General features: G+C 38.5%; 2 protein-coding genes and 1 pseudogene across 6 annotated transcripts; 2 read left to right on the top strand and 1 right to left on the bottom strand.

Annotated features, from left to right (window-relative positions):
- Window positions 1–4,149: 4,149 nt before the first annotated feature.
- PAM68 (PAM68-like protein (DUF3464)) lies at window positions 4,150–5,355 on the top strand. Its single transcript, XM_021952969.2, has 2 exons — window positions 4,150–4,409; window positions 4,684–5,355. The coding sequence occupies exons 1-2, from the start codon at window positions 4,326–4,328 to the stop codon at window positions 5,260–5,262; spliced, it is 663 nt and encodes a 220-aa protein (XP_021808661.1). The 5' UTR covers window positions 4,150–4,325; the 3' UTR covers window positions 5,263–5,355.
- Window positions 5,356–5,530: 175 nt separating this feature from the next.
- LOC110752333 (F-box protein At4g09920-like) lies at window positions 5,531–7,684 on the bottom strand (annotated as a pseudogene). The gene is made up of 5 exons (XR_015836067.1): window positions 7,513–7,684; window positions 6,579–7,309; window positions 6,326–6,460; window positions 6,034–6,106; window positions 5,531–5,934 (listed from the first exon to the last, which is right to left on the bottom strand). The product of XR_015836067.1 is annotated as an F-box protein At4g09920-like (transcript).
- A 6,408-nt stretch (window positions 7,685–14,092) lies between these two features.
- On the top strand, window positions 14,093–20,049 carry BRX (DZC (Disease resistance/zinc finger/chromosome condensation-like region) domain containing protein). 4 transcript variants are annotated; one of them, XM_021952966.2, is made up of 7 exons: window positions 14,093–14,448; window positions 14,721–14,920; window positions 15,873–16,020; window positions 17,812–18,206; window positions 18,460–18,589; window positions 18,824–19,212; window positions 19,564–20,049. In XM_021952966.2, exons 3-7 carry the CDS (start codon window positions 15,907–15,909, stop codon window positions 19,640–19,642), a joined length of 1,107 nt encoding a protein of 368 aa, XP_021808658.2. In that variant the 5' UTR covers window positions 14,093–14,448; window positions 14,721–14,920; window positions 15,873–15,906; the 3' UTR covers window positions 19,643–20,049. The 4 variants fall into 4 exon arrangements, with proteins under 4 accessions (XP_021808658.2, XP_021808655.2, XP_021808656.2 ...); XM_021952963.2 differs by having other exon boundaries at window positions 18,821–19,212; XM_021952964.2 differs by lacking the exon at window positions 14,721–14,920 and having other exon boundaries at window positions 18,821–19,212.
- The last annotated feature ends 5,734 nt before the right edge of the window (window positions 20,050–25,783 follow it).

The raw sequence follows: 25,783 nt of genomic DNA, 5'->3' as shown, positions 1-25,783 counted from the left end.
ATTATATAATAAACTCAATAAACAAATAAATCATTCTGCATAGCTTTCCGTCATGAAAATAATGTTTATTATTTGAAAACAAAGTCCACTCATAGATAGTCAAACGATGCCTGACCCTGAGAGGGTCCCGCCTATTGGGTACGCTAAGCGGGAGTACCTATTTCAGAATACAAGGACTATATTAAAATAAAGCTCTTCAAATGAGAACTTTAAAATAAATTCCTAATTTCCCGGGATTCAAGTGTGTGTATGACAAACGGGAAGTTCCTAAGGTCCAACAACATGTCTTGAATGGTGCAATGGCCTCGGAAGATGCTTGGTCAACCGAGTGACCAAACTTTTCAAATTTGGTCAACCGGGCGCCCAGGCCCACGACCTCCAATTTTCGATCCAAAAATTCTTATGGGATTAACAAGGTTTATTAAACATGTCCGGCAAGTTTGGTCTGAAATCGAACGGTTGGATCGATCGCGATCGCATGATCGAACGGTTACCGTTTTATGCAAACTTGAAGTCATTGAATCGGAGCATTCGGGATTCCGATTCATGATCCGCGAATTCCTACACGACCCTAGAGGTGCCTAGATCAACATATTCGAAAATGGAATCGATCCAACGGTCCAAACATATCGAACTCGGATAATGCCTAATATGCATAAATCCGATCGACTGTCAAACGATAACGAAATTCAAATCCGAGCATACCGACATGCTTGGAACGACATGTGGATCATTTTAGGACCAAATGCGTTACCCATATAAGGCCCACGTGTCGCCACATGCGCCAACAGCACATGGGTGTCTTGAGAAATTCTAGCAACCGGAAAATTCTCGAAACACACATAAATACCTATACCTACGTGATCAGGACAACAAGTGGAGCAACTTTTGTTCTTGGACCATGGCCAAAAAGTGGCCGGAACTTGCCGGAATTTCAAGCCAAAAATTGGCGTAATCTTAGATTCGAAAATTGAGTTTCAAAACTTCAAAATCAGTCCTAACCAACCCAACCATCAACTAGAACACGTTGAAAGGAGGAGAAAGCATACATAGATCGACAAATTTGGTAGCCTGAATCGCCAGAACGAACGCCAGAAAGTTTACATAAAAATCTGGCGATTTTGAGCAAATTCCGACTGCTGGAGTTGCAGATTACGGCGGATGGAGAAAGGAGGTGGAGGTGGTGGTGACAAATAATGTGGCTAGTCTGTTAATTGTGGGGGGTTGTTCATGCAAGAGGGAAGAGATCGTGAGGGGGAGAGAGAGAGAGATAGAAAGAGAGAAAAATCATATTTTTAAAACTAGACTTTGAAATATTTACGGTTGTGCCACTGCACTTCCATAGATCGTAACTTCTTCGTTAGAACTCCAATTTGAGTCCACTACGTGTCTACGAACTCATATCGATGTGATCTATGTCATAATGCCATTCAATTTCCCAAAATGCTACCATATTAAAAAGTGACCAAAATAACCCTATTCTAGAGGGCAAAATTATAATTTCAAAATTAAATAAATTAAATGGACAATAAAAATAGGGTCGGGGTGTCACATGAGCTCTCCTCTTCTTCTCCTTAGGATGTGTTGGCTATGGGTAAAAGTGTGGAGGAATTGGATGGTGTTAGGGTTTTTTTCTACAATAGTACTCATAGAAATCCTACCTATCTAAGGTATAGCTATAATTATTACAAAAATGGGATTCCTACTAATCTAGGGCCTTCTTGATTTCTCCTTATTTGACTTGATGAGACTTTGAACCATCTTGAACTAGGAATGACGGCATTCCTTGTGACACAAGGAATTATTTGGATCTTCCTTTTGTGCTTTTTGGCATCTTTCCAATTAAAATCCCCAATCTTCATCTTATTGCCCTTTTTAGCTCAATTTCTCCTATTTTCACAAACAATTTAATCTAAAGATAACATCAAGTAAATAGGTAAAAGATGTATAAAATGTATATAAAACATAAGCTTATCAAATACCCCAAAACCTATCTTTTGCTAGTCCTCAAGCAAAACTAAAAATAAAAAATAATGAAAACAAACAAACTAAACTAAACTACTTTCACAGGTAATCTCGATGGCATTGAGCATGTGCCACAAGATTTTAAACCTCTAGGTGTCCCTAGTAGGAGGAGTTGTGTCTCCTGAGGGTTTACCAATCACGATAGCCACAAACGCTCCTTGCAAAACAAATTTATTAAAGCAATACTTTCAACAAACTAATAATAACCAATGAATGCTAATCACAATTCCAAAACTAAAGTTAAGCCACTCCAAATAAAATGAACCATATAAAAGGCATAGAGGGACGGAAAATAAAGAAATAAAAATGAAAAGAGGGAACAAAGGTACCTTGTTGGAAGAGTAGCACAGGGAAGAGGGACAAATATACACGACGCCAATGGTCCTAAGATTGTCAAACACCTCATTGAAGATTTTTTGTACGTAATTTGACAAGATGGGAAGCTGATGGTGGGTTCGGATCATAATGTGAAAGGAGTGTCAGTATGTGGACAAGAAAAGACTGAAAATGGGAAAGATTGGTTCTTAGTATTCAATTCAAAAGCCTAATTGAGATTAATCTAAATAAGAAAGAAAGAAAATAGTGAATAAGAATAATCCCAAATACTATCTCAAGGAATGGCAATTTGACTCAAGCATCTCACAAGGGTAGTCTCCACTATTTCTCCACAATCATCCAAGTATAGACCTTCTCCACCAAAATACTTGAAGCATGACAATGTGATGTTCTAAAATTATGATGCATAAACCTTCATGGCAAATCTTTAGTAAAATAATAATGATTAAGCATTACATATACATCATCATTAGTAAGAGAAAGTAATACTTCAACAAAAAAATCCAGAATTTGAAAATTACGTAAGTTTTGTTCAATTTTGACAAATGTTCAATTATCGGTTCATAACTTGAAAATTACGTAACAAATTTTAACAAGCCTTATATGCTTAGAAACTAGACATAAAAACCCAAAACTTTCATTCAAATCAGAATTCGAAATCAGCTCAAAAAAATTCAAAAATGTGTCTGTAATATAGACCTTGTACAGAACACATAGGCTTGTGACCTCTGTGCATTAAAACAACTCTATTTTCCAAACAAAAAACCAAATTTGAATGTTATTTATATTGTTGGATTCAGCATGAAAAATTGAAGAAGGCATCATGGGCCAACTCTTCAAATTGATTCTAGATTCGTCTTGTTTATTGCAAAAGTAAACTTGTAGTGGAACAGACTCGAAACAAAAACAAAAACAAAAACAAAAGTTTCCCACTCCCAAACCTAAACTAAATATGTTCCTCAATGTTTAAAGTATATGCATGTAACAAGTAGTAAAAGCATAGAGGGGCGGAAAATAAAGAAATAAAAACGAAAATAGAGGAACAAATGTACCTTGTTGGGTTGTCTCCTAAAAAGCACTCGGTTTAGAGTCCTCGACCATACTTTTTGAAGATGATCAGTCAGGGTCATGGAGAGCAGATGTCTCCTTCCTTAGTTTTCAGCTACTTATGTTGCTTTTACGCATCCAAGTCTACAACATTTTTTATGGGCCTACCGTTTCGGAGTGTAACTACCTTTGCATGCCCTTGATTTTTTGGGTTAACCTCAGATTGGCTAGCAAAACTCCTCTTTCTTTTACTGTGTGTGCATTAGCCAATTGACCCAGTTGAACTTCTAAATTTCATATGGAAACGGCTTGATTTTGTAAGGTTGTTTCCTTCTTACTTTTGACTTGATTGGTATTTGTGGCGAGTTGTGCTATTATGTCTTCCAAATTATTTTTCTTCTCTTGTGGTTGAAAGCCCGGTGGTGGTCTTTGTATGTTCTAATTATTTCCTCATGAAAAATTGGGGAGCTTTTGCCATCCTGAATTGTACGTATTCGAATATGGGATGGAAAGTGTATCCGGAACATACAAAAATTTCTTTGGTTTAGGATTTTATTTGTTTTGGTTGTGGCCCGGCTTCTAGTGGGATGCTCTTTTCGACATGGCTAAAAAAGTTTCATGTCCTGTGAAAAATAATAATAATAAATAAATAAATAAACAGAGACTCTTGTAAATGTCTTTAAAACTCATCAACGTTGCAGATTTTATGTGCGCAATCCTACAGCAGGGACCCACAAATGCAATATCTCTAACCTTATCCTTCTTGTAGCCCACTCTGTTCTCTTCTCTTCTTCATGGCCCTTCAAATCCGTCTATTTTTTAAGGAAATAATAATACCAGAAATCCCCATGCCAAGTTCTTGCTCTTTCTGAACACCAAGGCTTCCATTTCCAAGAGCACTAGCAGAACAGAAGCCCATGGCTGCAATTGCAGGGCTATCTTCATGGTCATCTAAGCCCTCTCCAATTAGTCCCTCGCAACACCAAGCATCATCTAGTAAGGTACCATTAAATAGAACGACTGCAGATTATACTTTTTTTTTTTTTTTTTTGTTTCTGTTGTCAACCATCTGTAGTTCTTGGTTTGTTTTTCTAATGAGCTGAAATGGTGGTATGAACTTGAATTTTGATGCTTCCCTTAGTGAAAGAAGAATAAAAAAAAGAACAAGAGTATTGTGTTTGTGTTTCAATAGATGGAAATTGCAGCTTGTTTCAATGGCATTTGAATTATGCAATTGCTCACCTCTTGCTTGCATTTTTTTTTTAAATCCTGCAGATTAGTATTAAGCCTTGGACATTCTCCATCACCAACAGTTTGAAAGAAATAACAAAAACCCACTACCCAATCTCCACAACAAACCAAAACCAGAAGTTTTTTTCTCCCTCCACACACTTAAATGCAACCTTGAGGAGCCCAAGAGGCTTTGGCCCTTCCCCAAAGAAAAAGAAAATTACCCAGAAGAACACAAACCAAAACAATGACAGCAATGAAGATGAAGATGACGATGAGGACGAGGAAGAGGACGAGCGGGAGGAAGGCGTAATACCGGAGATCGTGACGAACAGGATGATTGGGAGGATGGGGTTCACAGTTGGGATGCCATTGTTTCTGGGGCTCTTGTTCTTCCCATTCTTCTACTACTTGAAAGTTGGCCTGAAAATAGATGTGCCCACTTGGGTGCCCTTCATAGTGTCGTTTGTGTTCTTTGGGACGGCCCTTTTAGGGGTCAGCTATGGGATTGTGTCCTCCAGTTGGGATCCTTTGAGGGAAGGCTCTCTCTTGGGTTGGAATGAGGCTCAGAAGAATTGGCCTGTGTTTTGGCAGTCCCTTCGCGGTGGATCTAAAAAGGACTAATTAACAACTTACACTCTTTCAACAATTTGTCCTCCTATACTAGTAAATTTTGGACCTTTTTTTTATTTAGGCTTACTTTTTTTTTTTCCTGTCCTTTTTTTTTTAGTTTTTTTTTTCATCAATGTTACTAGCCAAAGCAAATGTAGTAGAGTAGCACCTCTAGCTTTAGCAAGTTAAACTGAAAACTAATTAATGATCAGATTATGTTATGTATGCTTTCCATACATATATGTTTCCATAACTCATTCCTCCAAAATGAAAGAAGCTAAAAGCAGAAGATAAGAACAGTTAAAAACACAAGTGCACTTCCATCAACAAAGACAGGACCCCTTCACAACTTTGAAAATGGAATCCACGTAAAAACCTAGATACCACTATTTTGGAAATTCAATTTGACAAGTCCTCGAAGCCCTAGGGACATTGAAATCTCCTGGCGTAACTCCATCATGTGTTCTACAGGGAAATCATGAGTATAATTTATCAAGTTATTCAAGACTTCGCCATGCTTCAACAAGTACTTTGCCTCTTCCATCTCATCCGGCCGTCCCTTGAATCCCCGTATGCAAATGGTCTTGAGGCGTGATGACAAGCAAATAGGTACCCACATTGGCAGACACCATGGAGTACGAAGTCTTTCCCGTAGTAAGCAACAACAGTTCACAACTTGTAAAGATTTTTAAAATAAACAAGTTAAATTAAACCTCCGAAATTTGCATATTGGTACCAACACCATTTAGCTTTAAGAAGGTATAAATCACAACCTATACTCACAATTTGAAAGACGAGATGTTTTAGGTGGGGGGATTTCTTGAGCAACTTTGTCAGTAATCTCCAAGAGCAGCGTCTATGAAGAAGTAGCTCCAACTGTATCAAATTAGCAAATGTAGGCAGATGATATTGACGCATTAAGTTTGGATCCTTCGCATAGGATAAACTACAGATCAATCAATGACTAGAGCAACATCAAATTTTCTCAGCATAATAGATCGAGCATTCCCATTGAAAAATTCCAGCATGTAAAAATGCTATCAGCCACTAAGGAGACAAGTTAGAGCACACTTACCCCCAAAAATTTAGCTGAAAGTGAAAGATCTTTAACTTTGAGAAGTTTGGCAAACAGGTTATGCACACAGACAGCAGAATCAAGGACATTGTCATCGTCAAGGTCCTCAAACCCATGTAGCGATCCGAAATTAATCTTGGGTTTGCTCAGGGATTTTTAATTCTTCAAATAATAGGTTGCCGAAACTTCATCCACGATTTCAAAATTTTCAAGATTTGGAGCATTGATATTAACAAAAATGTCGTACTTAATCTCTACCAAATGGTTCCAAATAAATCAGTAGGCTCTTTAGTTTCAGTGCGGAGATATTAAATTCTAAATACGAAAATTCTTGAAGTGATCCAACTATAATCAAATCTTCAAGTACAGGGCAACAAGAAATGAGTTTCTCCATTGAGTCAGTATCAGTATGACAGATTGTAAGATGGAGAACCTTGAGACTTGGGAAACAATCTAAGGTGGGAGTGATGGTAATAACTGATAGCAGCCTCAGCTTCAAAATCACCAAGGTTTTGCACATGTAAAGGCTTCTTGGAAACTCATAGAGCTAGTCTTCCCAATCCATCCTGGACTCCTCACAAAGATAACACAGAACAGAAAATTCCAGTTCAACAACATTACGCTCAAGGGCAGCGCAAATCCAAGCATCAAACCGAGAATCATCCTCAAATTCAGAACAATGAAGTTGGAATGTATGGATGTCTGACGAGCCACGCGATAACAGAACATGATCCACAAATTCCCCAAAGCGATCTCGGTAAAAACTATTTCGATAATCGAAATCCCATAGAGTTATAGTAGGAACTTTAGTCCACACATTTTTCCACCCGTGTGATAAAAAGCTGGTCTTTACAGCCACGTCTGTTTCAAGGAAGGAAAGAATGTGGTAAAGAATTTCATCTGGTAATCCACTGATCCTATCCTCAGTGCATGCTTTAAATCGACCCTTTGAATGCGAACCCATATACGAATTTCCAACCCTTTCTGTTAAAACCCCCAAAGAAAAAACATTTAACTTCTAAGAGAGTTTCCTAGGGAGAAAAAATAAACCTAAATTTCCTTCAACAGCACAAACTATAAGTTTTGGCCCTATGTTGTCTTCCTTTTTAGTTTTCTGGGTTTTCTTGCATCCAAACAGAAGACATAAGGAATTAACAAAGAAAATATTTCGGAAAGAGTAAAAATACCTGATATAGTTCTGGATTGGTGGAGCCAACTCTAGCTTCAGCGTACTGGTTTACTGTGTTTGGTTGCTGAGAAAACGGCAGGAAAAGAAGGGAAACTGAGTAACAGGTTTCTCTTCTACGCCTGCATTTTCTCCTCGAAATGGTGTCTAGTGGGAGTGGGAGCGGGAGCGGCGCGAGCGTGAAAGCTACCGAAAATGTCATTAAACGACGACGTCTTAAGAATTAAAAAATAATAGTTTAAGACGACGTCGTTAGTGGCCTACCTAATAATACTTTTCTTGGTGTCAAACTATGGGCTTTAGTAATCCAATAATGTAGGTTCAAAATATGGGCTTGAATACTTATGAACTCTAAGAACACAAGATGAGTGTCTCTTTCTAATTGAACCTATCAAGCATTAACATGATTTTACACTCAATAATGAGCGTGTTAAGTCTAAAACAAGGCAACAAATTCCTTCTATAAAATCTACGGTGGTATATATCAAGCAATGAGGGAATTTTCATGTTTGAAACTTACGGAGCGAAAATATCTGAATTATGAATCTCAATGGATACTTGCACGATCCACAGACATTCCCACTAAGAGACTAGTTGTTCATGTTGTTAGAATTATAGTATATAATACAAAATCAATTTGAACTATTAATGCAAGACTTTCAATTCTTATAAGGGAGATATACTCTCAGCATGTGCCCGTTTTAGAGCGAAAATTGACTACAAAGTATAGGGAGAACTCAAGTTAGGAGTCATGGCTAAATCCTAACACTTTGAAGTTTTGAAGCTCCTCGTCATCCTAATCTTAGCTTTTGATGATCCAAGCATCTTGGAGAGGGATTCATCCACATAATCATACATAGTATGAGACAATCCATTTGCCATGTCTCTTCTTTTAACATGGGGCAAGGCAAGAAATGTTGTTTTTAAAAATTGAAAAAAATATATATAAAATCAGAAATTCAAAAGACATGTACAATAAATCAATGGCAATCAAACATTGAAACATTGGAAATAGGAAAAGACTTGGGATTGCGATAGAGAGATCTACTTTGGGGAGGATCGCTGAATGGCTTTATAATCACTTTTCCAAGTACAACTGTTATTAACTTGAAAACAGAACATTCCTAACGTTAAAAGTGGTCTAAATCCACCACCACCACCACCACCATGCCTCTCATGTTTCATTTACTTTTCTACTTATTTTGTCTTTCCTTTTCTTTTCTGTTTTTTCATTTTTTGAGACACAAAGAGAGAGAGGCAGAGTATTTTGAAAAATTCCTTAAACAAAGAAGACTTAAAGAAAAATGTTCGACTCTTTTCTTTTATGATTTTGGTAATTAAATTGCATGCATTCATAAAACAATACAAGAAGAAAACATCACCGACAAATGGAATATTATTGTTTGTGATCTGATCACATGAAAGACTCTCAATCATATCGTGCATCACAACTGAACTCAAAATGGAATTTTGTGTGCAATTCTCGCTCTCTCTTTTACACAATTTGTTCGTATAGAGAGAGATATCGTAGACAAAGAGATGTGAGAAAAATAACAAAGTGGTAATTAAAGTTCGAGATTTTAATTTGAATTTGGTTGCGAAGCCAAGCCAAATGCCACAGTGGAAATGAGAGGAATGGCTTCAGGCTGTGGACCTTGACTATGCTTTTCTTTCTCAACAAGATCTTTGGGGGCAACTAAAAAGCTTTACTCTCTAAATGACGACACGTGGGCATGCAATGCAATACAAAACCCATTTGGAGCCTTTGGAGAATTTGTATATATAATATCATATATGAGAGAGAGAGAGAGAGAGAGAGAGAGAGAGAGAGAGAGAGGAGAAATGGGGTTTGGTTTTGTTTGTTGTCCCTCTGTTCCAAGCATTCTTTGCTTAAAGGGAGGTTAGCCCCAGGAATAAAGCAAGGACAAGAGCAGAGACAGAGTAGTTGGCTAAAGTTAAAGCGCATGGCTTGCCCATATTGACAAAGCAACGAAATACAAACAATTACAAGCACAAAACAAAATAATAGCAAATTATTATTAACATGAAACCAAACCAAATGCTGACAACCGACAACAGCCAGTAACCTCTCTCTGCTCTCTGCCCAAGAAGACACCCTCTCAACCGATTAGTCACCGGTCCTAGCCGGTTTGCAGTGTTTAACTGTCTCCTACCCGTACTATTTGCCCTCTGACTCAAAACCCAGCATCAATTTTGCATAATGGGTTTTGGTCCTTTTCTTTGAGACCACCTTTGGGGACCTCAGGGAAGGACCTTTGGGAGAGAAACTCTCATGAAACGGAATAACACTCTTTGTTATCCCGGTAAATAATACAATGAATTCCATTATTATTGGTTGAAAATAGCAAAATAATATCATTCCCGTTACAATTGAGTTTTATTCGACCTTTGAAAAGGACCTTGGGGACCTCTGAGTATGATCAGGAAAGACTCAGGTAAGGTGTAGAAGAAGACAAAAACGTATCAGAAGAATTCAGAAAACAAATGGGGCTTGGCTTTTGGTTGACACATATAATTATAAGAATCTTTTTGTGGTTTGTTTGACAAGATTGAAGATCTTCCTACATTCCAATTTGGATTTTTAATAGTGATGATGATTCCCTCACCAGCGGCGCATCCAAGTAACCCTCCTCACTCGTGCGTTTTGATTGGACGCACCATACAATTTTCCACTTTGCTTGGTCATTTCATTTCATTTCATTACATCTTTCTCATGTCATAATTCCTGCCTTCCCTTCTGCCTAACAAAATTCATATCCAAAGTTTAAGTTTTGTTTTCACCCATCAAAAGAAAAAGAACAAAAAGAGAACAAAAGTTTTAAGTTTCTAAAATATGGCCTAGAGCTCGAGGCTTTGGTGAGGAATAGAACACAAAACCAACCATTTGCTAATTTTGGAAAGTGTGTGTGACGTGACACATCACTTGGTTAGGCTTATCTTAGCTTTCATATTCAACCCACCATTGTCTTCTGGTGGTTTTGTCAGCTGGTGAGCTCCGTTCGATCCAAGTCAGGCTCATTTGAGGGGCCTATCTGATGGAGTTTTGCATGGAAACAAATATTTTTCGAGCAACATGCATATATTATGGACTTTGTAGAGAGTATCTGATGGACTCGTTCTTGTTTCATTCGTGAGCATGTTTTTGCCATATGATTAGATGAATGAAGTTCATGGAACTTCAATAGAGAGAATATGAACTAAACAAGATAAATTTTTTATACTTACTCTTGTTGGCACAAGATCTGTCTTGAATCGATTGATCATTAATAATTAAGGCATGACCTAGACATCCTCATGAATAAAGTTGAGGTTCCATTCCAAAACCAATTGGCAATGGGGGGAGTAGCCCAACTCCTTATAAACCCAGGCTTGGTCCCTTAACTTTTCAATGTGGGACAAATACTCTCAACACGCCCCCGCACGTGTGGCAAACTTTCAAACCTAACACGTGGACAACGCACATATTGGGTGACGTGGGAGCACGTGTGGCCGTTGGGCCTAACACGTGAAGCCTTGCTCTGATACGATAAAGAAAGTTGAGGTTCCATCCCCAAACCAATTGGCAATGAGGGGAGTAGCCCAACTCCTTATAAACCCAAGCTTGGTCCCTTAACTTTTCAATGTGGGACAAATACTCTCAACACCTCATTCCCCCAGTTAAGGAGATATGCTTCCTCATGCCTTCTATAAATACTCATCAACCAAATTTAGACAAGGGTTATAACTCTCAACCATTTCGAAACTCTGTTAATTCTTTATATAATTCATTCTTACTTTGGCATCAGTGAAGGTTTAGCTAATACTACACTTGTGTCATCGAGGTGACCATTTCTATATCTTGTGCAGAACACGTCTGCTGAGAAGAGAAGGAAATGCATGCGAAAACAGTCTAAGATCTTGTCATTGATGGACTACGCAATGTGCACACACACAAACCAGGGAAAGTAAAAGAACACACACACTCTAAAGTAAAACAGACAATAGAGAACACACGAATTTATAGAGGTTGGGATTTGTGTCTTCGTACTCTATGTAAAGTAGAAGCACACACACACACCAAAGTAAAACAGACAACAAATAACACAAGAATTTATAGAGGTTCGGATTTGTGTCTACATCCTCTTTGGTGATCGCCTCGAGGAATATCACTAGTAATAAGAACACCTTCAGTTACAAGTAAAACCCCCTTCGCTCTTACATACCCTAGATCTTTATTTCTCTCACACCCTGCTCAAACTCAAGTTGATGCCCTTGTTTTCTGTCATAAAAAACCCTAGCACTAAAAACAGCTTATTTATGCAAATGGGCTTTTAGATATAATCATACAAGGAATAGGAAATCAAAAACAGTCTATTAAAAAAAAAAAAAAAACAAGCTGATTTGTGTGTGTCACACTCGAAAGCCTCTTATCGGCTCTAACACCTAGGTCCGCTCAAGTCTAAGACCGCAGCTCGAGTGCGCTCCTTTTCCACCTAAGTTTGAGAACTGCCTCTCGAGCTCGCCAGTCAGTCTACATAGGTTTTGCAGCACCTTATAGACCTAGTTTCTTCATTCCTCCGCATCTTTAGATGAGCCAACATCAACACACTTCATACCCGACCTCGTGGAAGCCCTAACTTTCACACAATTAAAGTCAACAATCTAAAATCACATGTCAACAACTCTCATTTATACTTTGTTCCTCAAGTTTTCCTAGTTCGGAGATTATTGGTGATTTGGGCATTATCAATTTGCAAAAAGACTATGCATGGTAAATTAGGATGATTTTCCATTAATTTGCGTTTTTAATTATTTTCTAACATGATATGCTATTGATATTAATTGTATTAGTACTGCTATTTGTACCACGTTTATTGACTACATTCCCAACCACCTCTCTAATATAGAAGGGTCTCATATACATTAGTGGGGCCCACCTCTATTAAAGAGGTGAGACCCACCTGTACTAGAGAGGTGATCAACAAAGTGATCAATAAAAATGGTACAAATAGTATTATTGAAATTGTATTGGTGTTTCGAACTAATTGATTGATTGCATACTCCACTTGTTTTAATCTTGTTAGAGATTTTTAATGTCACTTCTAGGGGTGTATTCAATTAAGATTTTAATGGATTTTAAAGTAGTTAGAACTCTATGAATTTTGTTTGACTTTCATAAACTCCACATATACTTTGATTGAATTTCATAATAATTTTGATGAAATTTGGTGGAATCTTGTGATAGAGTTTGATAGATTTTATTAAACTTCTATAAATTCAAAATAATTGTGGGCAAATCATGTTTGATGTTAGTGATGGTAGTAGAGATGGTGATGGTGGAGTTGGTAAATGTATTAATGTTGGTGGTAATCACTGTGTCAAGTAGTGGTGGTGGTGATGGTGATGGTGATTCAAAAATAATTGGAGTCCTTATTGTTTGTTACGTATAGAAAATAACTTTATATAAAGTCAGCTTCCCATGGAATTCATAGTTTCTTGACTAGAAGATAATCGTTCGGTAACGTTTTAAGGGGGATGTTTTCATTTTCAGAGAACAAAAATGAGGCAAAAACACGTTCAGTGGCACAAAAACAGAAAACATTGAGAATGTTTTCATAAAATGAAAACAAGTTCATGTGTACTTGTAGAAAATAGAAAAAAGTTGTTTTTCATTCTCATGGGAAACGTTTTCATAAAAATAACTCACATATTTATTTCAAATTGTATTACCATACACGTTTTCATTGTTTTTTTTTTTTCTAAAGATGTTGTCTAATTAATTTACCAGACACATTTTCATTTCCTGAAAATGAAAATTCGTTTTCTTATTTTCATTCTTTGAAAATATTCTAATAAAACATTCTCCGAAAACATTACCAAACAGGGCCTAAATTTCTTGATGCACAATCTATTCAATTTCATTAATTTGCAATACTAATAGTAGCAAAAATAAAATTAACTCAAGCTTACTTGACCTGATTTGTGAGATTAGACATATTTTAAGTAAGCATGCTCACTCATGTGATTAAAAAACAAATTACACGATATTATGCAATTTATTTCGTCACATTTTTCACCTACTTTCGTGGCTAAAGCCTAAAACAGAAGAAAATGTGCTATGAAATAGCTCAGTCCATGGCATTTGACCATACCCAACTAGCATAAGGCTATGTGCATCAATGACCCCAAAATTATCCCCTCATAAAAATATTCACCTACCTCAAACATAAATACAATAAAATAAACATAAAAATTAAATTAAAAATAAAAATAAAAACTAAAAAATCTTGATTAGATGGTTCCTTGAGTTCTGATCTGTCAATTGAAAAAATAAATCTCCCTCCATCACCCCTCTCATACCCTCACGCAATCAAAGGCCGACACGTGTCCTACTCCCCACACATATTAGAGTCCTAGAGGCCCCTCGGCTTTACATCACCTAGACATGTGGACCCTTGTGTCCTCAGTCCAAATGACCAAATGCCTCCGTTACGTATAACGGAGGAAACTGACGCCGTTAACATCTTCCTCTATATAAATACAAGATCCCAATTTGTTCCCATTCTCTCTCGTCTGTAATTTTCCGATTTTTAGGATTGTCGTAACGTGAAACCAGGGGCTGTAGTATCCGAAACATTCCCTTTTCGGTAAATTTCGAATATATCGCCCGGCATTTCGTCTCCCGGCCAAGAATATCGGTCCGAAGATTGTTGTTTCTGCATTGGGAGAAAATTTGGTGATCTGGGTTGACTTCACACTGCCAAAATTGAAGCGATTTTGATTATCGCAAGATTTCGGGTTCACTCGGTTTGGTGCAACGGAAAGTTCAGTGAAGAGGTTCCAGTTTCATTTTTCAAATTTATTCGGTTCCTTTCTCTGGAGATTGAAATGTTTGGTTCTTCCCGTGCCGGTTCTTCAAGATGAGGTGTTGATCTAGGTGAGAGTTGCAATTTCTTTACTGTTTTTTTTCTTAATTTTCTCGGCAACGAAACAGAGCAGAGCATCCATCATTTTGCTCTTTATCCATCTCCCATGAATTGTTTTATTTTCTCTTCTCGTTTGTCCCTAGACTTTTTCGAAATGGGTTTGGTCTGGTTTCCATTTTGCATCAATAATATGTGAGATTGAGGAATTTGAATGCTCTGTTTCTAATAGTTTTTTTTTTCTGTTTTGTTTTGTTTTGTTTTGTTTTTGGGTCCATTGATACAGTGGGAAAACAGAGTGGCCTATATTGAATGAAGGCATTGAAGCAGAGCGGTTGAAAGAGAGAGAGAGTTCGAGACTGGGAATAGTGGCAGCTAAGCTAAGGGACTAGCGACTAGGAAGAGAGAGAGAGAGAGAGAGAGAGAGAGGCAGCTTAAAGCGACAAGAGCAGAGAAAAAAAAAAGCAGAGTTGAGGGTTTGCTTGGGTAAGTCGTTTTCGAATAATAATGATACAAAATTTCAATTTAATATTTGATCTAATCTGATTCTTCTTCTTTTCAGTTGTTTTCTTTGTCTCTCTGTCTTCTCAACCACCGCTTTCATACCCCAACACTCCCCTCCCCACCAAAAAAAAAAAAAACAAGAAAGAAATTATTTATTTTTGGTTGAAAAAAAATAAAAAATTAAAAGAAAAAAGAGAAAGAAACAGAGTGCCACTTTGTCTCTAATGCAATTTTGGCATTTGCTTATTTATTTATTTATTTATGAATTGGGTTCGTACATTAAAGCGACGCACATCCTCGAGTTAGCCTCCTAATAAGACCACTTTCAAAGTTTCAAATGCCACTTCCCAATTTTCTTTTTGGGTTCTTTCAATTATTGACTCATTATATTTTACGCATTTTCCTGGTCTTCTCTGATCCCGAGTTCTTTTTTTCCTTTTTCACTTTTTTTTTTCTTCTTTCCCCTCTCTTACTTTGGACCCATTTGTTTCCCGGGAAAATCATCAAAAGAAAAACCCACAATCCTTCCATTTCACATTTGCTGTATTGGTGGTATTTTTTTCTCTGCATTTTCTCTGCCACCAAACAACTTGGCGGGCAGTGTTTTTATTTTTATTTTTAAGGGTGTTTTGTTTTGTGGATTGGGGCCCCTTCTTCATCCAAGGATGTTTTGTTTTGTGAACTTCCATTTTGCCATCCAAGGGAATGTTCTATTTTCCAATGAATTGTCCGAATTACCCCTTAAAAATTTCCTCCCTCCTAGGCGTTTTCGTAATTAGCAACACCCCCTCTTAAACAAATATAACTTTCTTATAGGTCCATGAAAACAAAAAGAGGTAGTTTGGGGGGAGATGGTTTATTTGTTCATGAATTTGTTTGTTTGTATGTTTGATTTGAGGCTATGTACTGAAATGAAATTATATGGTTTTTTCAGGGGTAAAAAGGGTAAAGAAGAAAGGGAGAAGAAGATGTTTACATGCATAGCATGTACGAAGCAGACGGACGATGGTGGAGAGGAAGGAGGTGCGCGTGGCAGTGGCACCCCAAGTACAAAAGAAGCCGTCAAAAGCCTGACGGCGCAGGTTCCTAATCAATCCCTCTCTCTCTCTCTCTCTCTCTCTCTCTCTCTGTATGCGTGTCTTTTGCTTGCTTCACCTACACAAGCTTTTGCTTTTTCAGCTTCTTTTTCCATAAAAATGAAAACGAAGCAAACAAAATCACAAGAGCATTAAGTGGGGCCTGGTGTTGCGGGGCCCACTTTTTGGCATCTTTCCAAGTCTGCATTGCATATATAAACACACCCTCCTCCATCCCACTACTCTCTGTTCCTAGCTACTTATGCTTTGTGCTCTTTTAAATCGACCCATGAAGAATAATAAATAGCATCAGAAGAATTAGCTTTGAGATATTCAAAATTCACCTTTGAATTTATGAACTGAGGACACCTTCTGGTCCTACTACTTCCACCCTACAACGCTATAACTCTGAATTAGCACGGGGATTGAGCCCACCCTAGATTCTATCTACACCCTCATATCATCCAATATTGTCTTGAAAAATGGACAAATCGAACCCATAATCTCGAGCGCAACACTTTAGAATTGCTTACATAGGAATCTACACAAAGTATTTTAAATTTTTTACAAAACGCTGTCAGAAATGCTGGAAGTGTTTTTAACTCCTCCATAAACACTCGCAAACATGCGCTTAATTAAGAAAAACTTGTGGTCATATGGTAACGTGAGTGAACATATATATTTGTCATTAAAATTTTGTGTGTGAACGTATTAGACATGTCTACTTCAACTATAATGTGCTGATGATGTCATTGGTAGTAATCTATTGTAAATAGAATTAATTTATTCTATGTTAATTATTTTTTCTCATTTTTAAAATATGCACAAATAAAATATAATCTCCCGCCAGTACACTTAGAAAACCCTAAAAGAGTTTCCGCAACAAGTAATGGGAGAAATGGTGTGGGGTGTTGAGAAAAGAGAATTCGCTATATTTAGAAAAAGACTGCTAATTGATGTCCTTGCGTGACCCACCATTGAATTCTTGTCTAATTACTGTTTTGCTAAAGTAAATACATGCTATAGCGTAGAACCGAAATATTTTTTGTAAGTGAAAAAAAGTAGAAAATCGCTTAAGATTTGGGTTTGATTATCTGCCTTCACTTTAGGGCTTGCTGCCCGAAATCACTTTTGCAACACAAGAATGTCTGCATTGTTATTGGGAGTCCCAAAGCTATGCTTTGTTACATCTAGATATCAAATGTATCATAATTTGGTACACGCGGTCCTATGATAAACGAAGAATGCTAAGTTCAATCGTGTACGCGCACAACTCACTCTATTGCAAACTATATTAATTTTTTTTAAAGGCAAATGCTATGGTCAGTTGCCCACACACGTAAGTGATCTTTTGAAATAAATGCGGATAACATAATGTAACACTGAACAATTACAAACATTTGTTACCAAATAAGTAGGTGCCCTTTAAAATGGTAATTCAAACGCTGCTGTTTTTGGTCCCATAATAAATTCTTAATGATGGTTTGTACTCACCTTACAACAATTTGCAACAAAGATTAGGTACCTATCTGCCCCATCAGTAATAATCTGGTGTATCCGGTTGTTTTCTTGACATGGTATTCAAGATAAACTACACTTAAAGAAAGTGAAATACTTTGAAAATTTGTGTCTTCACATGGAATTATCTCATATAAACTGTTTTCTTCCATTTATATGATTCTCTTTAATGTTAAAAAACATAATGATTTGGAAAATGCATAATGATAAATGTTCCATATAATTCTTGCATAGCTTTCTTGGGCATTTGGCCAACCCCATTTTTCTAACATTGTGCAGATCAAAGATATGGCACTGAAATTCTCTGGTGCTTACAAGCAATGCAAACCATGCACAGGGTCGAGTAATTATAAGAAAGGAACACCGAGACCTTACCCGGATTTTGACACTGCTTCAGAAGGGATTCCATACCCCTATGCTGCAAGCTCAAGTTCTACACCAGCTTGGGACTTCACCTCTAATCATCAATTGGGTGCAAGATCAGACTCAAGATTTACCAGAGGATATGGTGGTGGTGATCGGACCCCGGGAGGTGCATCCTATGCTCAGTCTTGTGATGTAGTTTTGGATGAGGATGAGCCTAAGGAGTGGATGGCACAGGTGGAACCCGGCGTACACATCACTTTCGTATCTCTTCCTAATGGGGGAAATGATCTCAAACGAATTCGTTTCAGGTATGGCAATGACTATTGCAGGAAAAAGAAATTAGTACCTGTACAAAGTAATTGTACCCTTGTCAAAATCCAAGAACAGGACTTGTGAACACATGGGGTTGGTAAATAGACATTAGTTAAAAATTGTATGGAACTTGAGATGTGGCTTTGATTCTGCTAATGTCTTAAAATCTAGTACTTGTAACTTGATTATCCCTGTACAATGTACATCAATGTACATCAAACTGATCAAACATGACTTTCAAATTTGAAGCCGAGAGATGTTTAACAAATGGCAAGCTCAGCGATGGTGGGGTGAGAATTATGACCGCATCATGGAGCTCTACAATGTTCAGAGATTCAACCGGCAAGCTCTGCACACTCCTCCAAGGTCTGAAGATGAGGTAATTAAATTTAATTTGGCATTCAGGCATGAAATGAAGAACACCATTGACTGTACATGGAACCATTTAAATGGCTTCTTGGAAACCTCATTTGATTTTATAGCTAACATCACTGTGATAAAGTTTCTAAAAGTGTGCTTTGATGGATGCTAGAAAAGAGGTCCATTGAATTAATGTCTATGATGTATGTGTACTTGAAAATGGTAGTTATTAACAGACTGTTGTACTCAGCAGCAGAGAGATTCTTCTTATTCAAGGATGGGATCTGCTATGGAAAGCCCTATGGCTCCATCAAACAAGGATTGGACACCAAGGAACCAGTATAAACCCTCTGGAGCTGGAAGTAGAGGCTATTTCCCATCCGATTCTTTTGATCATGGTGGTGGTGGTCACCACTACAATGCTGGTGGTTCTAGTGCTTATGGAGCAGGCGGGCACAAGGGAGAGGCATCATCTTTCAATGCTTCACGGACAACAACCTCCTCTAGAGATGAAGCTTCAATCTCAATTAGCAATGCTAGTGATGTCGAGTCAGAATGGGTTGAGGAAGATGAGCCTGGGGTATATATAACCATAAGGCAGCTAGCTGATGGCACTCGGGAACTTCGCCGTGTCCGATTCAGGTAACAGATTCACTAGCATTTTCATTCATCTTCTCTGTTGCATCATATATACATGGTGACCTACCCATTCCATGACCTGCTCTGTATTTACTTCCATACAGCTAGTTCTTGATCTTCTTTTCAGACACTACTAATTATTTGTTAATAGATCCACTACCATCTTCCTGAATTCTCTCTGTTGCACCATAATCATACGATAAGCTTCATGCCAAAAATATAACTAAATCATATTTTTAAGTTTTCAAATTTGTACAGCCAGTTCTGGATCTTGTTTTCGATTTTGGCAATTAGCAATTTCTTGTTTTGGTAATTGAGAGGCAGCTCATGACCTTATTTCTCTGATTTGCACAGCCGCGAAAGGTTCGGGGAGATGAACGCAAAGACGTGGTGGGAAGAAAACAGAGAGAGAATACAAGCTCAATACCTTTAAATTTTAACATTACAAACACAACCAACATTTCTGATGGATGATATGAAAGAGTTCCAAGGTGCATCTGGATGTCTTAAAAAGCTGAAAAATGAAAGATTTCAGTGAAGTCTCCACAGGAAATTGGTGTTGCCACCACTATTATATGATCTAACACTTCAAATAACTTCATTTTTTTAGCTATCATATATAGTGATGATGGCTCATGGGGTGGTGGTTCATTTCCTGTCAGGGCTCATTTACATGAGGATATCCAGATGTGTCAAGTTTTGCCTTCATTGGTGTCTTTGAGTCTTCTTTTCCCTTTATGACTATTAGTTTTTGGGATTATGGGATTCGTGGCTCTCATTTGAGTTTGTTCTTTGTAACACATATAGTTTGAGAAATGGAATTTAATTTATTTGCGGTTATCTCTCTGAATGCCTTGTATTGCTCAAAATGCTCAAAGCATTTGCCCCATATGTACTTTGAAGTGTAATTCGGCTTCCACCCTCCCCCTACCCCTATTATATATATATATATATATTCTTTTTGTCTCTTTGTTTTTTTTTTAAAAAGGAAAACTTGTTGAAGAGCCCTCCATTGGAGGAACTGGTTGTTAGACATGTAAGCCCCCATAAACAAATCTTGCAAAACAATTTGGTAGATGCAGTAAAAATCATCATGAATGTCGAACTATATTTATGAATATGGATGGAAGTGCATCGTGGAGCTTTTAGTATCGCACTACATTCACGTTGATGTAAAATAAATGGCTGAATGGATTGAAGAAGAATTGGAGTGAAGAAGGGAAAAAGGACGCAGCGGGAATTTACAGATTTGGCATCCGAGCTCTAATTGGGTCGCATAATACCTTCTTAAAAATGGAAGGATGCCACGAGTCCAACTCACTGTTTTGCTGTGACATATGGTGGATTTTGGGATTCTGAGGACATTTGGCCTTCCACAAGCGCATTTAAAGTTTGTATTCAACTTACAGACTTTCTGTTTATTTTCTATTAAGTTTTCAGTAACTCCCCAGGACAGTCCAATGGGTGAGAACGTTGTATTTAGTCAACCATCATTCTTGGTTGAACTTATCTCGACTTTTATCAAATAATTCAAAGAGAATTTCTCTATAATTTCCTGTTGGATTCCATATTATTGTTCTTTAGGGTTTTCGCTTGAAAACCTATTTGCTTGTGCTGCGTTAAGTGGTATCAGAGCGGGTCTCTCCCGTCTCGGTATTATTGGCTTATTATGGGTGATCGTGAAACTGCTGTCCCAATTACCCGAGCAAACTTGGACGCTCAAAACGTACGAATCGACAATTTAGCCAATCAACTTGGGGAAATGCGTGAGTTGTTGTTACAAACTATTGATGGCAACAATAGAAGAGAAGACAGAGATAACAACAGAAGAGAAGATAGAGATAACGATGGAAGAAATAATAGGAGATAACGTGTTCCAGAGAGCGAGTCAGAGTCTAAAGAAGAACTTGAGGAACCACCACCGGTTAACAATCCACAACATCGTAATCACAACAATTTTGGTGATTATTGGATAAAAGCCAAAATCCCTAATTCTTGGGGAAATCTGAAAATTGAAGATTTCTTGGATTGGTTGGTAGAAGTGGAGAGGTTTTTGAAATTATGGAGGTTCCAGAGAACAAAATGGTGAAGATGGTCGCTTTCGGTCTGAACATCACAGCGGCTGTATGGTGGGATCAATTGCAGAATTCACGATAGAGGAAAAGAAAGCAACGGGTTCGTATGTGGCGAAAGATGAAGCAACTTACGATGGATCGGTTCCTACCTACTGATTATGAACAAATTTTGTACCGCATGTACATCGACTATGTGCAAGTTAATCGTTCGGTTTCTGAATATACCGAAGAATTTATGTGTCTAGTGGAGCATAGTCAGTTGACCAAGACTGAAAACCAAAAGGTTGCAATATTAATGGCCTGAAAAATTTCCATTCAAGAAAAAATTGGTTTGCAGAATATGTGGACTTTACAGGAGGAGATTAATATGGCGTTAAAGGCTTGTTGTTGGAGAAGGAGAAATGCCAAACTAATTACCGCAGGAACATGATGGAACATTTAGAAAGTGTTGCTACTTTTCCTAGTGACAAGGGAAAAATGTAGCAGCAAAACTTCGGAGGATCGTCAAAACTGTCGAACTTCCAAAGTAAAAGTGACAATGAGGGCAGCAGCCAGATTTCCAATATAGTGCAGACTCGGAACTAGCCCCAGAAGGAGAACTCGTATGCTAAGCCCATGACGGATATTTGTTACCAATGCCAAAAACCAGGGCATCGTTCCAACGTTTGTCCCGAGCGGAGGCAAGCTAATTTTATAGAAGATGTTGGTGATGATGAAGAAAATGATGAAGTTGTAGATGATGATTATGCATGGGTTGAGTTTGCAATTGAGGAGGGAATAGAAAGGCTTACTTTGGTTTTACAGCGAGTTATTTTGGCACTGTTTCCCTCTTTTCGGCCGGGTTGGCCAATTGAAGGAGGTTTGGTCCTTCTTCTCTTGGATTGCGTAGGCGTGCCACCGCCAAGCCACTGAATGGTTTGGATGGAAAAGGTTGGATGGATATATTGCGCTTCTAACTTCTGATCAAGTGATTAATTGGCCAAGCAAAGAACCTCTTCTTGGCCTAGGTTCTTTCACTTCCTCAGGCTCGAGGATGGTTAAGCTTCGTATGGATATTTTTGTGATTCTTATGGGTTCTAAGTGAAAATGATGCAATTAAATTAAAGACAATAATTAAAGTGCGATAAAATAGATTAAAGCAATAAACGAAGAACAAAAGACGATAAACTAAATTAAACTTAATAGAATTTCGATAACAATGAAAAGTAAAGCAATGGAAATAAACTTGAATTTAAAAGACAAGATAATGTAAATTGCAAGAAAGTAAACTTACACTAAGAAAAGGAAAAACTTGCTACACTAAGTGCATGAAAAGTAAAATTCTAAGTCTAGGGAAAAAAAAGTGTGAGACGAAAAATAGGTTTGTGTGTCAGATGATGTGTGTCTTCTCCCTTCATTTGATGAGGTTTATATAGGGGCATCCGTCAGCCCATGGGTTGGCCATTAAATGACCAAAGGTCAACTTTGTTCAAAATCTTTCCTTTTGAAGCCTTCAAATCTGTGGGATCACAATGATGGAAACCTTTTGATTGCTTGATTCTCTCTTCTTTTGGAATACTCCAGATTGTCATCAATCTCCTTGATTTCCTTCATTATCAAGCCTCCGTCACATGCATGCGATCCTCCAAAAATCTTGGGTTCTAATATGTGGCTTAGGCTTGGACACCGAGACTTTTAGCTTGACATCTGGTGAGACATTGTAACTTCTGGAATTCTGATCTTGGTTGAAACACCCACTAATGTTGGTGACTTGGAATTGCTTGACCGGACATAGAGTTGGGTTCCACCCCGACTTAGGGTTGCTCAACCGCAACTTGGAGTTGCTCGACCTCGACTTTGAGTTGGTTTGATTCGGCTGATCGAAGGCCTTGATCTTGGCTGATTAGAGGACTTAACCTTGGCTGATCGGGCACCTTGATCTCGGCTGATCAGAGGACTTGATCTTAGCTGATCGAAGACCTTGATCTTGGCTGATCAGACACCTTGATCTTAGCTGATTGAAGACCTTGATCTTGGCTGATCAGAGGACTTGACCTTGGCTGATCAGACACCTTGATCTTGGCTGATCAGACACCTTGATCTTAGCTGATCGAAGACCTTGATCTTGGCTGATCAGAAGACTTGACCTTGGCTGATCAGAGACCTTGATCTTGGCTGACCAGAAGACTTGACCTTGGCTTATTAGAGACCACAACAAAACATCCACTTCAGAAGTTCTAGATGTTCCGACTTTCGAAGTCAAATGTTTTCAACCCGTTGTTGGAAGTTAGGTTTCGACTTCTAAGTTCTTGGTCTGAATTATGATGGAACATCGTGCATCTTAAGCTATAGATTTTATTGAAGATTAAACGACGTAGGGTGCATGATGACCCCTAAATTCGGCCTTCTTGTTTCGATTTGGCCATTAAGCACCTTGAACCACCAGTTTGCATTTTGGCCTATTGGTTTTCCAAGAAGCATGGTCGGACTTCGACTAGGCTCAAACACATCCATATCAATAACATCACATACGACTTCATCTCTGCAAGATCTGTGTCATGAATATGAAGGGCTCTAAGCTTGGAGTAAAACATGGTTGGCCACCACAAGGTAGGCCATTAAGATTCTAATAAAGGTCATGGTTCATTCTTGAACAAATTGGCCACTTAATTTTAAAAAAAATTTAACAATTTTAAAAAATAAATAAAAATTTATTTATGAAGTTGGCCTCCACATATGAGAAATTGTACTTCGTCTAGTGGCTAAGGTCAACATCACCCATAGAGAAATTGAGTTTCGTCGGTGGAAGATGAAAGTTGCCTCGACTTCGGCCACGGAAGTTGAAGTTTGTGATTCGTAGGCGAAAGACGGCTTGGGGGCATGTCCATCACCCAAGTAATCCACTGAAGGGATTCACTAGGCTTTATATGGTCGTGAACACTAGGAGGAATCCTAGAAAGGATCAAGAGTCTAGACTTCGTTTGGAATCAGAGACAAGCATGGTTGGTTCACTTCCCATGAACACTCAGCCACAAAATGTTATGAACGGACAACAAAGCCAAAATGGCATTGGCCGAGCTACGGCCGTCGACCCCAACCATGCGGTGGTCGAAGATGTTACGGAAGTCGCTGGAGGACCTGGATTCGGCCACTTCGCTGGAGATCCAACAGCTCATCCGAGCGATGGAGACATCAAACCAACTCAACCAGCAACGGATGCAAAACATGACTCAAACATAGCCACCCAAAATGCTTAGATGAATGAGAGGTTTGATCGATTGCTAGGCCAACAAAATGGCCAAAATGGGAATCAGGTGCCTCCAAATGGAGTGCCAGTGGCAGGGCCTCAAGTGGAGGTTCAACCAAACGTCTTGGGTGCGAATTCGCCTAAACCAAATCCACCAGCTGGTGATAACCCAACCCCAGCGGTCAATGCTCAGTCGATAAGTAATAATCTGTATGTGGCGGCCAACCAATTCCAAGAATTCCCGCCATATAACCAGTTTCGCCCACAAGTCCACCAGGGGGCAGGAGTCAACTTCGCTGGACCTCATATCAACCAATTCGCCGGAATCGGTGGATGGAATAATCTTGGTGGGAATGCGAACTTGAATAATCCAATACTGGGAAACCAAGCGATCGACCGAGGAGCGATCGAATAGATGATCCAAGATATGGTACCTCATGCTAGGAGGATTGGTAGACCAGTTTACCGGAGGCCTTATCCGGAGCATTTTGATCAAGAGGAAGTTTCCATGAGGTTTCAAAGTCCCAGACTTTGCATTGTTTTCAGGAGATGGACTTCAATCGACCGTGGAGCACATTGGCTGATTCACAGCTCAATGTGCTGAAATCGGACAACGTGAGGCCTTGAAATTAAGGTTATTCCCGAGTATCCTCATGGGGGTTGCTTTTTCATGGTATGTCAAACTTCCTCAAAACTTCGTTCCAAATTGGCAGACCATGGAGCAAATCTTCCACGAACAATTTTATCGGCCAGAGCCAGAGGTTTCGATGGGCGACTTGGCCAAGATGCATCAAAGATCAAATGAGTCAGTCTAAGAATACTTGGGGAAGTTTAGCGAAGCAAGGGCTAGATGTACGGTCAACATGCCTGAACATGAGTTTGCAAAGTTGGCCCAAGGTGGATTATTGCTCAATCTCCGGAAGAAGTTTGAGGGTATTGAGTTTCGCGATGTTTATGACCTCCTACTTCGAGTGGATTGATATGAAGCTCTTCTAAAGGAGCAACAACAAAAGAATCGGCCAACATCTTGGCCAACCTTTTATAGAGATCTGCCAAAACCTTCCACATCTAGAACCACAACTGTCCATGCAGTGAATGTTGAAGATATAGACTCGGAGGAAAGAGACGAGGAAGTCTTCCTAGATGAAGAAGAAGAGTTGGCTGGGGTAAACTTGGCTAAAATCGTGGTCAACGGACCACATGTGTGCAATGCTTTGTCCAAAGACTCCAAGGATCATAGACCGACGACGGTCCAAATTTCTAAGTTTAGCTG

Source organism: Prunus avium, chromosome 5, assembly GCF_965620075.1.
Source record: "Prunus avium chromosome 5, drPruAviu1.hap1.1, whole genome shotgun sequence".
In the NCBI taxonomy this organism is placed as follows: Eukaryota; Viridiplantae; Streptophyta; class Magnoliopsida; order Rosales; family Rosaceae; genus Prunus; species Prunus avium.
The sequence above is the reverse complement of the archived record's forward strand: the minus strand, read 5'-3'. Positions and strand labels throughout refer to the sequence as shown.